Source organism: Urocampus carinirostris, chromosome 3 (genome assembly GCF_059441175.1).
Source record: "Urocampus carinirostris isolate Australia breed hairy pipefish chromosome 3, RoL_Ucar_1.0, whole genome shotgun sequence".
In the NCBI taxonomy this organism is placed as follows: domain Eukaryota; kingdom Metazoa; phylum Chordata; class Actinopteri; order Syngnathiformes; family Syngnathidae; genus Urocampus; species Urocampus carinirostris.
The window spans coordinates 46,003,075-46,017,056 of record NC_142351.1 but is presented as its reverse complement, the minus strand read 5'-3'; the positions used below and the strand labels follow the sequence as shown (position 1 = coordinate 46,017,056).

At 39.1% G+C, this 13,982-nt stretch overlaps 1 protein-coding gene across 6 annotated transcripts in view; it reads left to right on the top strand.

Annotated features, from left to right (window-relative positions):
• Positions 1–13,982, top strand: part of LOC148369841 (band 4.1-like protein 1) — an 83,955-nt gene that overhangs the window by 20,193 nt on the left and 49,780 nt on the right. For all 6 annotated transcript variants that reach the window (XM_088332056.1, XM_088332054.1, XM_088332055.1 and 3 more), the window contains exons 2-3: positions 9,170–9,258; positions 9,451–9,600. In XM_088332056.1, coding sequence (XP_088188182.1) covers positions 9,187–9,258; positions 9,451–9,600 — 222 coding nt within the window. In that variant the 5' untranslated portion in view covers positions 9,170–9,186. The remainder of the gene's footprint in view (positions 1–9,169; positions 9,259–9,450; positions 9,601–13,982) is intronic.

The window sequence follows — 13,982 nt, the reverse complement described above, 5'->3', positions numbered from 1 at the left end:
TTTCCGAATTAATGTTGGTTTGTTAATGCGGGACACATAAAAATCACACAGCACAGATATACAATTTAGCCAGTGCGACAATCCACATTGTAGTTTATGACAATCACTCAATAGAAGTCCTTCCTTCCTTTTAAAAAAAATATGTTTATTGATGTCAACAGTAATACAAAACGATTGACAAAGGAAAGCATTCATTAGTTTGTATTTAAAATATGTGACTAATTATTCCAATAAAATATATGTTTGGAAAGAATACTTAACATGTATTATACTACAGTTAGATAGTTACCTTAGCCCTTTTAAATCACATTTTAATCATACCTCATGTTTACTTGCGTCCTATCCTTTTTTAAATAATAAAAACTTTTATATACCTTGATGAGGGCAGCACGGCGGCGCAGTGGTTAGCACGTGTGAGGTCGTGGGAACCTCCTGATGAGTGGGTTCAAATCCAGCTCCCGGCCTTACTGTGTTGAGTCTGTATGTTCTCCCCGTGCTTGCGTGGGTTTCCTCCAGGCACTCCAGTTTCCTCCCACATTCCAAAAACATGCATTTCAGGTGAATTGGCCGGTCCAAATTGTCCTTAGGTGTAACTGAGCGAGTGAGTTGTCCGTCCCCGTGTGCCCTGCGACTGGCTGGCAACCAGTCCAGGGTGTCACCTGCCCACTGCCCGATGATTGCTGGGATGGGCTCCAGCATCCCCGCGACCCTTCTGAGGATAAGCGGTGCAGCTGATGAGATGAGATGAGATCATATATATATATATATATATATATATATATATATATATATATATATATATATATATATATATATATATATATACTTTGATGACTGTACACCATTTATGTCAGCTATTTAAAACACACTGCCTGCAGGAGGAATACAGACGGTTGGATGATTGGATCTGGCCTGCCATAGATTTCTGAGTATATCAACAATAAACAAGTATCTAAGTCATTTCTATCAAAGGTTATGATTTTTTTTTTTAAATATACAAACCAGATGTTCACTCCGGATGCTGGAGACCAGTGTGGAGTTTGTATGGTGTAGTTAGTTTGTTCAGGTGGATTTACTCAATTGTTAAAGTAAACCAGTTAACACATTCAATGCCAAGTATAAAAATCATTTTCCCCTATTGTTTGAGAAAACATGTGTTGTGTTTGGAAACTATTCCTTGTCATGATTATAGTATGTTTGGTAGGTAGCAGTGGTTAGCGCATGTGCGGCACAGTTCATGTCTTGGGAACCTCCTGCGTGGGTTCAAATCCAGCTCCAGACTTTCTGTGCGGAGTTTGTATGTTCTCCCCGTGCTTGCGTGGTTTTCCTCCGGGCACTCCGGTTTTCTCCCACATTCCAAAAACATGCATTTCAGGTGAATTGTCCGGTCCAAATTGTGTGAATGAGCGAGTGAGTTGTCTGTCCCTGTGTGCCCTGCGATTGGCTGGCAACCAGTTCAGGGTGTCCCCTGCCCACTGCCCAATGATTGCTGGGATAGGCTCCAGCTCCCCCGCGACCCTACTGAGGATAAGCGGTGTAGCTAATGAGATGAGATGAGATGAGGTAGGTAACTAATGTAGGCAAAATGTTAAAGCATAATACCGGGAAAAAAATCCAATAATACTACTTTGGGGTTTAAATTATTTTACTGATCCGGGCTGCTTCATTAAAGAAAGTCTGGATCAAGCCCCAGAACAAAACTTTCATTCAGTAAAAAAATATTTTATTTTTTATTTTTTTTATATTAGTTTTAAATACAAGGCAAAAATACATGAACTATCATACCATTGTTAATTTCTATTAAAAAAATCATAGGTCGACAAATTTGTATTTCTTTTACATTGTGGAATCCCTACCTAGAGTCACCATATCTGTCTGGAAATTTGCTGCTACGCTGAGCTTTGTGCCACTGTTTTTTGTTCGTATTAGACAAATTACACACCGGGGCTTTCAGTGTTGTATTCATCTGAGAAAATCTGAGAGTATAATCGTGTATTGTGAAATACAATGAAAGGCAGCAGCATTATTTTCTGATTCTAGTGCAAGTAAAAAACGAGAAAACCCCAGTACTACTGGAGATTTTAACAAGCAGAATGTTTTCATGTTTTTATAATCTCATGTAATTTTCAACTCATTGAGTCAACTGCAACTGAACTGAAAAGTGGTCTGCATTTCACGGAACAGTCTTGTTACGGCCAAACATTTTTACAATGTTTGCTGTTGCAGCCTGGTCTATACAATATGCTTGATTGGTTTTATGATACTCTCCAAAACCTCAAATGCTTTCCCTCTTCAGGAATGCAAAATGAAGCTCGTCTAGTTTCTTTGGAGAACGGCTTTTACCAATCAATAGAAGACATTTGTTGGAAAACCCACTCATTAATATTCCATATCCTTATGAGTTAAGGGAGCAATGGTCAAACAATAATAGTTAGAAGCAAATTTAATGAGTGTCTTTGGAAAATGAAAAACAACGTTGTGTGCGGAATGCAGGGTGCGTCGTGAACAATGTTGTGGTAGCAATGAAAGAGGCGGATGTAACTGGAATCATGGACATTGAGTTTGCAAAGACGCCACTGCAATGTAAAGCACATTTCAACGCTGGACTCGGAGCCTCCTTAGAGGTCGATTCTGCTGTATTTAAGACTTTGTCAGCATGTGAAAAAAGCTATTGGCTGAGTTGTACCTCTTAGCTTGATTAAAAGGGCGTTGTACTGGGATCTGAGAGATGTAAATTAGAACAATCAGCAGAAAGCGCTGCTATATTTTGAGAATGTTTCGAATGATCGCAGGGACAATGTTGATCGGTTTTAGGGGAAGGGTGGGCCAACCCAAAATGTCACAGAGCCATATTAGACCAAAATAACAAAAAACGAATTTGTCTGGAGCCGTGAAAAATGGAAAGCTTTCTATAAGCCTTTTAATGAATGCAACGTATGCCATGTATCTATATAAGCTATATTAGTCTATTAATATATTAAGTTGGGTGCAGTGCATTTGGAGAATGATGCAGCACTTGAATACTCTTTTATAGTGTACCGCCTCAAGTTTAACTTCGTTACTATATTAATACACTACAGAATGTGTAATCGCTTTGATACATTTAAAGAAATCCACGATAAAAATCCAATTTTTATGTCACTTTTACTTTGGGTAAGGACAAAATGGAACATGCATAACATGCCCCTTATCTGGGCAACAAAGAGAGCATATATATATATATATATATATATATATATATATATATATATATATATATATAAACAAAACTAGAAGTTGAGAACCTAAACTGCCACCATTTGGATAGACAACAACATTGGCTTGATTATTACGTCACTGTATTTTGATAGAGTTCCCCCTTTTACGTCACACCAATACCAATATCTAGCAACAACAAGATGTTCTGCGAAGTCCTGCGTCAATGAAGATGACGGCCCAGTCTTTATGTCCACGGCTGAAGAGCAACGAGGAATCCTGGTAGGCTTTGAGAGCTGGTTGGGACGAGGATCCCCGGATGCAGAGTGTTGAGGGAGAAGTTGACTGCTGGTGGCTTGAAGCTTCTCTGAGGTTGCTGGCTTTGTCCCATTAGTTTGGCCGCTAGCGTGATCAAGATTGGCACCCAACCTGGCAAGGCTTGCCGGCTGAGTCCGGGTGAGCTGAGACCTGGCCAGGACCGGCCAGGGCCTTGATCCATCTTTTTCCTGTTAGGACATCCCTCCTGCCTTGTGGCTGGCCAAAATCAGACTGCCCTTGCGAGGTGAGACATGTACCAGCTCTGGTTTCCGGTCTCCTAGGAGGGGCGGACCCCCTGTGGTGGAGTTGTGACGGCAACATTTGATGCGTAAATGAAACCATAGACCGCCCTTTCCAATCTAACATTCCAGTAGTATCAGTCCGATAACATATCTATGTGATTGACTTTAAACACAGAACAGGTATTTACTTCACATGTTTTGACATTGTTTGATCATTTTCTGACATTGCAAAACAAAATTCTGACTAAACATTAAATACTCTACATTATATTTACATATATAATTTCTAAACAACCAATCACATGGCGGCAAATCAGTACATTTAGGCATGCAGAGATGGTCAAGACAATCTGCTGCAGTTAAAACCGAGCATCAGTATGGGGAAGAGAGGTGATTTGAGTGACTTTGAATGTGGCATGGTTGTTGGTGCCAGAAGGTTATGGTCTGAGTTTCCCAGTAACTGCTGATCTACTGGGATTTTCACGCACAACCATCCCTAGAGTTTACAGAGAATGGTCGGAAAAAAAATCTAGTGAGCAGCAGTTCTGTGGGCAGAAATGCCTTCTTGATGCCAGAGGTCAGAGGAGAATGGCCAGCCTGGCTCGAGCTGATAGAAAGGCACTAGTGACTCAAATAACCACCCGTTACAACCAAAGTAGGCAGAAGAGCATTTCTGAACGCCCATTACGTCAAATGGCTGGGTGCCACTCCTTTCAGCTAGGCCCAGAGGTACCAATTGACCCATAGCCTACCCGAGTATTGTTGCTGACCATGTCCAATTCTTAAAGACTACAATGTACAAAAATTCTGATGGCTACTTTTAGCAAGATCATGCGCCATGTTATAAAGCTGGAATCATCACAGATTGGTTTCTTGAATATGACAATGAGTTTGCTGTACTCAAATGGCCTCCTCAGTCACCAGATCTCAATACAATAGAGCTGTAGATGCGCATCATGGATGTGCAGCCGACAAATCTGAACCAACTGTGTGAGGCCATCATGTCAATATGGACAAAATTCTCTGAAGAATGCTTCCAGCACCTTGTTGAAACTATGCCACAAATCATTGAGGCAGTTTGGAAGGCAAAAGGGGGTCTAACCAGTTACAAGCATAATCTACCTAATAAAGTGTCCGGTAAGTGTATACTGTATACGTAAAGATTTATAACAGACATAAGTGTTGTTATTGAAAACCACAAGTGTATGCCTGAAAATGTTTTAGATTAATGCTACCTAAGGGGATTTATTTATTAGGCGTTGAGAGTATAGCTGAGGTTTATAGCTGAGATTTGCTCAACTACAGAATTATATTATATCTGTTTTTGGGGGTCATGTATTGCTTCTTTTGTTGGCTAAGTCGGACACATGTTTCCGATCAGACGTGTGTGGTTTCTAAATCTTGAAGTTGGACTCCTAGCATCTTGCAGCATTAGGTTTAACGATCCCTGAGGAGATATGACTAAAAAGGAGCGTAAAGCCAAGGTCAGTTGAAAGACCTGACAGGTTACCGAGTAGCGCTCGACAATAATTACTTTTAGAGCTTCTGACATCTGAACGTGAAGCTGACTTCTTCAAATAAAGAACCAAAAAGCAGCATCTTGAAGTCATTATCTGCAAAAAATTAGAGGTTTTTGGCTGAGATTGGTGGTGAAACTCTATATTCACTTATTTCTTCAATAGGCAGTTTTGATGTCTAATTCGAATTTTTGTTTCACAAACTTGGATAACCCCGTGAATAGGTGAGCAATTTCTGGACCGCAAACATTTTCTGAATGGTCTCATGATCTTCACGTCATTTTTTTGTGCAAACATCCTGTAACGATTTTTTGAGGCAGATTTGAAATAGCCCATAGGAAAAACACAGACTCTCAATATTATTTAGAGGATGGGGCAGCACGACGGCGCGGTGGTTAGCGCGTGTGCGGCACAGTTCTGACGTCATGGGTACAATCCAGCTACCAACCTTCCTGTGTTGAGTTTGCATGTTCTCCCCGTGCTTGCGTGGGTTTTCCTCCGGCACTCCGGTTTCCCCCACATTCCAAAAACATGCATGTCAGGTTAATTGGCCGTTCAAAATTGTCCCTAGGTGTGAATGGGTGTGCGAATTGTCTGTCCGTCTGTGCCCTGCGACTGGCAGGCAATCAGTTCAGGGTGTCCCCTGCCCACTGCCCGGAGATTGCTGGGATGGGCTCCAGCAACCCCGCGACCCTACTGAGGATAAGCCGTGCAGATAATGGATGGATAATGAATGGAGGTTTTGGAGAAGAAAATGGACAAACTAGTTTTTGCACATTCTTGTATTGAAGTTCAGTAGTTAGGTACCGTCCTTGAATGCTAATTATCTGCACCGCTTATCCTTAGTAGGGTCACATGGGTGCTGGGGCCAATCGCAACCGTGTTTGGCCAGTGGGCAAGGGACACCCTAAACCGGTTGCCAAGCAGTCGCAGGGCACACAGGGACAGACAACTCACTTGCTTATTCATACCTAGGGACAATTTAGACCTGCCAATTAACCTTAGCTGGATTTTGATGCCATGACCTTAGAACTGTGCCATGGCAAGTTAAGCACTCAGCCGCCGTGCCACACAACTGTTGTTCATTGTTTTAATTATAACATCATTGTTGCTATCGACCAATGATGTAGCCGTTCTTTGATACCTACACCTTCTACTGCTGATCTGTGTTTCAAAACTTTGAAGATTTAATAAAAAAGACGAGACTCAGAGGGGGGCTTTAGAAGCGGATGGAATATTCTTATCTGAAAGCCTTTCACCCAATCCAGCTTGCTAGTTCAAAATGCATTGTCTTCTCCCCTTATTTCAAGTATATACTATAGTTTAAACTTTACAGGTTGGTAATAAACAAGATGTTAATTTAAGAATCATTTGAAATGCTCACGACTGTGCTCAAACGGGACCGCATGGGACAGCAGTAGCTCAGGGGGTAAAGCGCTTGTCTTGCAAGAGGTTGCAGGTTCGATTCCTGGCTTCTTTGTGTTATTTGTCGAAGTGTCCTTGAGCAAGACACTGAATTCCTAATGCAGGTAGTTACCCTTCCTCTTCCATGACTGACGCTGTTATCTGTGTGTGTGTGTGTGTGTGTGTGTGTGTGTGTGTGTGTGTGTGTGTGTGTGTGTGTGTGTGTGTGTACGTGTGTGCGTGTGTGGGTAAGTGTGAAGTGCTTTGGGAGGTCTTCATTGACTTGAAAAGTGCTATATAAATGCAGACCATTTACAGATTTTGTTTTCAAGGTCTGACTCCAAGGTTAATATTTTTGGTTTCTCACAACTATTGTTTCCCCTTTAAAGTGTTTTCCATCAGTTTTTGCCACCTTCCTGGCGCAAAACTTGCTCTTTACCCGGAATTAGAAAAATTATACAAAATTTTTGAGGACATAATCGAAAACAATCTTTCTTCATGTGACCCAAGCTTTCATTTGTTATCATTAACTTCTGACCACAAAAAAGTAACATCTCCAAAATGTTATGTCATGAGCTTATATTCAAAGCATCTTTAGTGTGATTAATGTGGAAAAGTATTAGGTGAAAACAGATCCTGTACACTATTTCCTAAATGCCTAGCATCAAGCATTGTGTTGAAATGAACTCGTCTGAGCATTTTGGAAAATGACTTTCCTTCTCTGGGAGGAGACTGACCTGAAAAACATCCCTTTTAACTGTCAATAACAACATCAGTGCTACCATCAAGGTATTTGGGAATCTGACAAAGAATCGTGCGGAAATGGGATATTGCTTGTTTTGGCTGTTAGCTGAAATAAAAGAGTGTCCCTGAACTACCCGACAAAGTGGAAAAAAAGTAAAGCAATGCATCATGTGCTTTTTTTGGGATGATTTTGTGCTCTACATATCGGATTATTTCAGAATTATGAAACACCGAAGTCACGCGATGAAGTGAAAATAACAGGGTTCGTACAGGTTCATACGGGTGCTTGTGTCTCGTGTTTTCAAGGATTGAAAACTGCTTAAAATGTGGATAAAGTGTTTGAAAATGCTTAAAATTGTTGCCAAACTTCTTAACAAGTCTGTTTAAAAATGAGGCAGAGATTAATATCTGGTGGCTTCGCTTTGCCATTGTATTTCTTCTTCCCTAGTGAATAACAGCAGCGGCATTAGTTTGTGTGGCATTTTGATAGCCCCCTCCTGGTCACGTCCAAGACAACAGGTCCACGCAACACCTAACAGGGCACTATAAAATCTGTATTAGTGCAAGGATTGCGTATCAATTATGGACATTTATTATGAACCATGGAACATAATAAGGTCGCTTTTGCCAGTTGTAAATTATAATAGGAAAGAACTTCCTGCAACTGAAAATGTAAGCCTCATATTATGGTAATTTTTACTTAACAACTATACAGGGAAAGACTAGTGTCACAAACAAATATATTTGTGGTTTACTCAACATCTAAAAATGATATGTCTTAAACAATACACATGCAAGATTAAAAATCGGATAAGTAAACAGCAGATATTTTTGTGGATCTGCAAAATACATGACTCACACAGGATTTATCTGTTTAAGGTTAGTGGTGTTGTTGAAAAAATGGCTTTGAAAGTCCTTAAAGAGTATAAGAACACTCAAATAAAGATAAATATCAAAATTAATCTAATTTACCTTGCGCAATTGTTTCAGGAAGCTTGGTCATTTTGGTGTGCATAGTGTGAAGTACGGCATCAACATTTTCATTGAGTTTCAAGAACTCTGTCTGGTAAAAATATACGATTTTACTTTGTGAAATAATTGACACGCTGTCGACCAAAGGACTGTTTCCAAAGTTCTCTTGGGCGAGTACAGCTGACAGAATAAATTATTCTATGCTGTCTTTTAATATAAAAGTCACTGAGTGTTTTATCACAAATATTAATGTCCTCTTAGGAATGGTCTGTGCTCTGAATCGGAGCTCTTTCACTCAGGGAAAGACCTGGATGCGGTAGTCACCTTTAAATGACTCCTCTCGTCCGTCAGCTTTATTACTTTTTTCCATCTGCCCACCTTGCTGTCAGTCTCTTTATAACCCATTTTACTTGTGTTCTATCATTTCGCTTCATAACAGCCCCTCTACCCTTCTTGATTTTCAGGGTGGACTGCTGCATTGCTCTTCTGCTGATAGAATTTACAACTAGCTTGAGATGACAGGATGCTGGTGCCTGCACTATGCACTCTCTTTGCTCTGTTTTAAAGCCTGTGGGATGAGAATGCCATCTGAGACTAGTACAGATGCCAAAATGACTGTATTAATGAGAATAGCACCCGAGGGAGAGTTTTCTTCAATTAATCAGGACTTTCGAGCCATATTGGGCATTTAGGGATAGTGATCATTCCAGCAACACTGTTCTTTAGAGCTGACAGTAAAGGATTTGATGCCAACCAACTGTAAATGTTTGCTTGCAGGTCTTCAATCAATTTCTATGACCACGGAGAAGGCTTTGGCGGGCGAAATGAAAAGTGCAATGGAGGGTGACTGCAGGAGAACCAATCAGGTGGGTGTACTGGAAATCAGCAGATCATTTTACTTCTCTCTCAATCATTCCAGTACCTCAACAGTTCCTTAAATCTCACTGCGGGGCTTCAAGAAATTGGCCAATTAATCCCATAGCGAGTCAGGCTATTGGTTGTGAATGAGAATAGTAAGACATAAATAAGAATGGGACATTCGGACCTTTTCTGCCCAGGTTCCAGAGGACCACCGAGATGCAGAGGAAAGTTCAGACAAGACTCCCAGCAAAGCTTCCAAATCCCCCCAGAAGAGCAGCAAGAGGCCCAAGACTGTTCCTGTCAAAATCACCTTGCTTGATGGCTCCGACTATGAAACCGCTGTTGAGGTACATTTTGGAGTTCTTCTGCTAGGAATCCATGCATATTATTGAATAAACTCAAGTGCTGAAAGTGAAAAATGGGCAGAACATAATGAAAGGGTGTTACATTCATTTTGTCTTCAAGGGCCAAAGAGGAAAAAGAATAGCCTATCCAAGTTTCTTGTGATTTTTTTAAAACTAAAAATATAATTAAAATACATTGACAACCATCATATTTTTCATCTATAACAAGATGTAGTTGAGTTGGAATAAAAAAAAATGATGTTGAAAAAAATTGTGCTATACGGGATACCCAAAACATTCAAGGTAATCTGTTTGGGAACTATAACACGAGAAATATTACCCCAAAAATATAAATGCCTGGTAAAAAAAATGGTATCAGCTAGCAAAACAGTAATAATATTATGGTATTTAAAAAATAGAGGGGCATGTTGATAAACTGTTAATCAAAATGGATTCAAGGAAACAGAAATCTCCCAATATGTTGGGCTGGATTAGAGAAGAACAGTATGCAGGTTATTTGTATGGAGTATTTACTGTAACGTATTCATTACTCATGCAATCCACACACATTGCAACACTTTTTAAGACATGTTTTTGTATACAGTAAGTCAAGTATTATTATATGTTGCTTCTGAATGGCAATGGTAGGGCCCTGTAATGCTTACCTTGCACAGCAGTTGCATCAGTAGTTGCATTTCAGTCTGTTGCTGAAAGTGGCATTTAAATTGTCACTTGAGTCAAAGGGGAGTATTTTCTATAGCCTCCATTGTTTTCCTTTGTGTATTGTATCTTTGTTGTAGACTGCTTTGTGTTGTACAACTCTGATGTCATCTTTTTGCTCACACTTCGACTGAAACTCAAGTCAGATCAGGGTTACGATTCTAAATTTAAATTAACTCATTCAATGCCAGACGTTTCTCTTAAATGGGAACAGTCGGACTTACTTTAAAAGGCCTACAAAATTTGTTCTTTTACTATGTGTGCGTAAGATATATAAAAGCAAGGCCTTAAAATCACGTTTTATTAGAAAGAAATATGTTTCTATCTCTTACCATTGTTTAGTAAACAACAGTTGAACATTAATCATTTTTTGGAGAGAAATGGTTTCCAAGAAAACTTCAAAAACTGCTTTTTGTGAAAGGTTGCACTAAGGTTGCATTTTAAGCAAAACTTTCACTTGGGGGCTTTTTAGCATTTGTAATCCATCCAATATCTAAAAAATGCTCACCATGAACACAAGGGCACTATGCTTTCTAAAATTATTTTATTGCAAGAACACCTAACTTATGCATGAACGATGCATGGACTTTGCAAGAACTGTTCAGCGCCCAGTGTTTTCAGTGATTACACAGTTTCTGTCACTCAGGCGCCGCCCACACCCTCTCACTCGGTGGTTAAAGAAAGCATGGTAACGTAAAAGTGGGGGTTCCTCGATGTGTGAACAAAGATATGTTCAATGCTATTCCTGCAATCTTCTTGTGATTTATCGTGCTTAGAGGATGAATACTTACCAAAAACAAACAAATATGTTTTGGCACTCAGGCACAACTTCTGAAAAGATATTCATACATGATGGCACTCTGAAGGAGTGCACCAAAATTAGAAGAAACAAACAAGCGTATAAACATTTGGAGGTATGGTAGACAAAACAAGGCCAGAGCAAAGTGACAAAGGAATGCAACTGTCAATCCTCCAAAGTCATATAAATTCTATCCAAATCTTTCAATTGTTTTTGGTGTCCTCCTTGCATTGGAATGCCTCCAACTCAATTTCCTGTAGTACCTTAGATGTGGGCTCAAGAAGAATTTCACACTGGGATTTGAATTTTATCTTTTCAAATGCACTGGATACAATAAAGTAGTCAGCAGCTACTCGGAAATTTCAAAGCTACCAATAAAAAGTATTTATTATCTATTTTATATATATATATATATATATATATATATATATATATATATATATATATATATATATATATATATATATATATATATATATATATATATATATATATATATATATATATAATAATAATAATAATAATAATAATAATTTCCTTGTATTGTCATTCTGTGTAACAATGTACACAGAACGAAATGTCGATTGCACCTGACCCGTTGTAGCGAGCCGATGCAGCCAACAGAGGGCGCCGCCGACCACTTTTTAAGTCTATATATATATATATATATATATATATATATATATATATATATATATATATATAGGCAGCACGGCGGCGCAGTGGTTAGCGCTTGTGCGGCACAGTTCATGTCATGGGAACCTGTCGTGGGTTCAAATCCAGCTCCAGACTTCCTGTGCTGAGTTTGTATGTTCTCCCCGTGCTTGCGTGGGTTTCCTCCCACGTTCCAAAAACATGCATTTCAGGTGAATTGGCCGGTCCAAATTGTCCCTAGGTGTGAATGAGCGAATGATTTGTCTGTCCCTGTGTGCCCTGCGATTGGCTGGCAACCAGTTCAGGGTGTCCCCTGCCCACTGCCCGGAGATGGCTGGGATGGGCTCCAGCCCCCCCGCGACCCTAATGAGGATAAGCGGTACGGCTGATGAGATGAGATGAGATATATATATATATATATATATATATATATATATATGTAATTATTATTATTATAATTATTTATCAATAGTATTATCATTATTATTTATCCATAAATCAATTGCACTAATATGATCCCATAATGTAAATGTAAATATATTCTGCCTCTACATCCCCACACTTTCTTGTGTAAATATTGTGTGAATTATCTTTTTAAAATTGTTTTTTATCCTCACAGTAAAATGTGAAACTGGAGTGCCATGTCCAATTTCATTGTCACAATATGTTCAACCCATTTTGTAACAATGATAATAAAGATATATTCTATTCTATTCTATTCTATTCTATTCTATTCTATTCTAAATGAAGTAACTCAAGGTCAGATAACACAACCCATATCTGTTTCGGCCTGCATTCAAGCGAATACCGTACTAACCACAATGAACAACTCAAATGAAGAATTCACAATCTTTAAAACGTAATAATCTTACATTGTAAAACTACGACAATGTAAGCAGTACATTTTGGATTGCAGCGTCAAGTTTCACATTCCCATTGCTGTTTGTTGTACACGGACGCTTATGTAAAACTCCCAAAAACCGCAACACTACCACAGGGTAGTTCTCAGAGGAATCATTTTACCGTCCCTCAATACCTGCAGACGCATGATGCATTTGTTTTTTAGTTTTAGTTTTAACGCTTGCAAAGCCGCAGCTATTACAGCCATGTAAAAACACACACACGCCGTATAAGAGAGGGGGGATTCGCTGCATTTTTATGCGCTCCTGGACACAGCACACACGTTGCAACTCAGAGACACAGAGCGTGTACCTTAGAAGTGTCTTTGAGTCATGAAATGCAGCTGGTGCTTTCACTCTGGGGGTCAGTATTGCTCAAATGAGCTATAACTGCTACGCTAGTTGACACAAAATCCCACATCCCAAAAAAGACTTTCCAGGAAAATCTATGGATGTTCATCGGTGTTGGCTGTGTTATTGAGAAAAAGTAATTAGTTAGAGTTACTAGTTACCTCATTTAAAATATGATTCACTTTTCCCCTTATTACAGACACAAAAAGTAACACATTACCCAACTTATTACTACTTGCATACATGCATGACATGTGAGTTAATAAAACTAGGTCAAGGTTTTTACTGTTATCCGTTATATTTTGTGGGTTTTTGGAGTAGCAAATGTCTCGTGTTATTATTTATTGTCGATATTTGTCAAGAGTTGGCTCACATCTAATGCACATTTGAACCCACTGATGGATGAGAAGTGTTCCGAACTAAGAGCGACCTACGGAACGAAGGAATGACTTTATTAGTACAGCTATATATTTGATTTTAACAATATATCAACTTAAATAAAGTGCAGGAATTAGACATGTACCTGCTCCTTTAGTATGTAGCAAAAGTGGTGAAAATAATGTCATCACCACAAAAAATATTTTACAACAAAAGTGCAATGCAACAAATAAAGTAGAATGTGCTATTCAGAATTTTGGAACTAGACCGTCCTCAATGGTTTAGGATGTAGAATAAGTAATGTCACAGGCAGAGGTGCGTAGTAACGAGTTACATTTACTCAGTTACATTTAGTTGAGTAAGTTTTGGGACATTTTGTACCTCTTTAAGTATCTCCATTATTAAATCACTTAACTTTTTACTTTTATTCATGTAGATTAATGAAGAAGAAACTGTACTCTTACTCCGCTACATTAGGATACATTGAAGCTGTTACTTTAAACGGCCTAAAAAAGGATAGGTGCCGCCAGTACTTGCCTAAGTACTTGCCAAAGAATCTCCACCGAAAGTGGTGCCCGTACGAG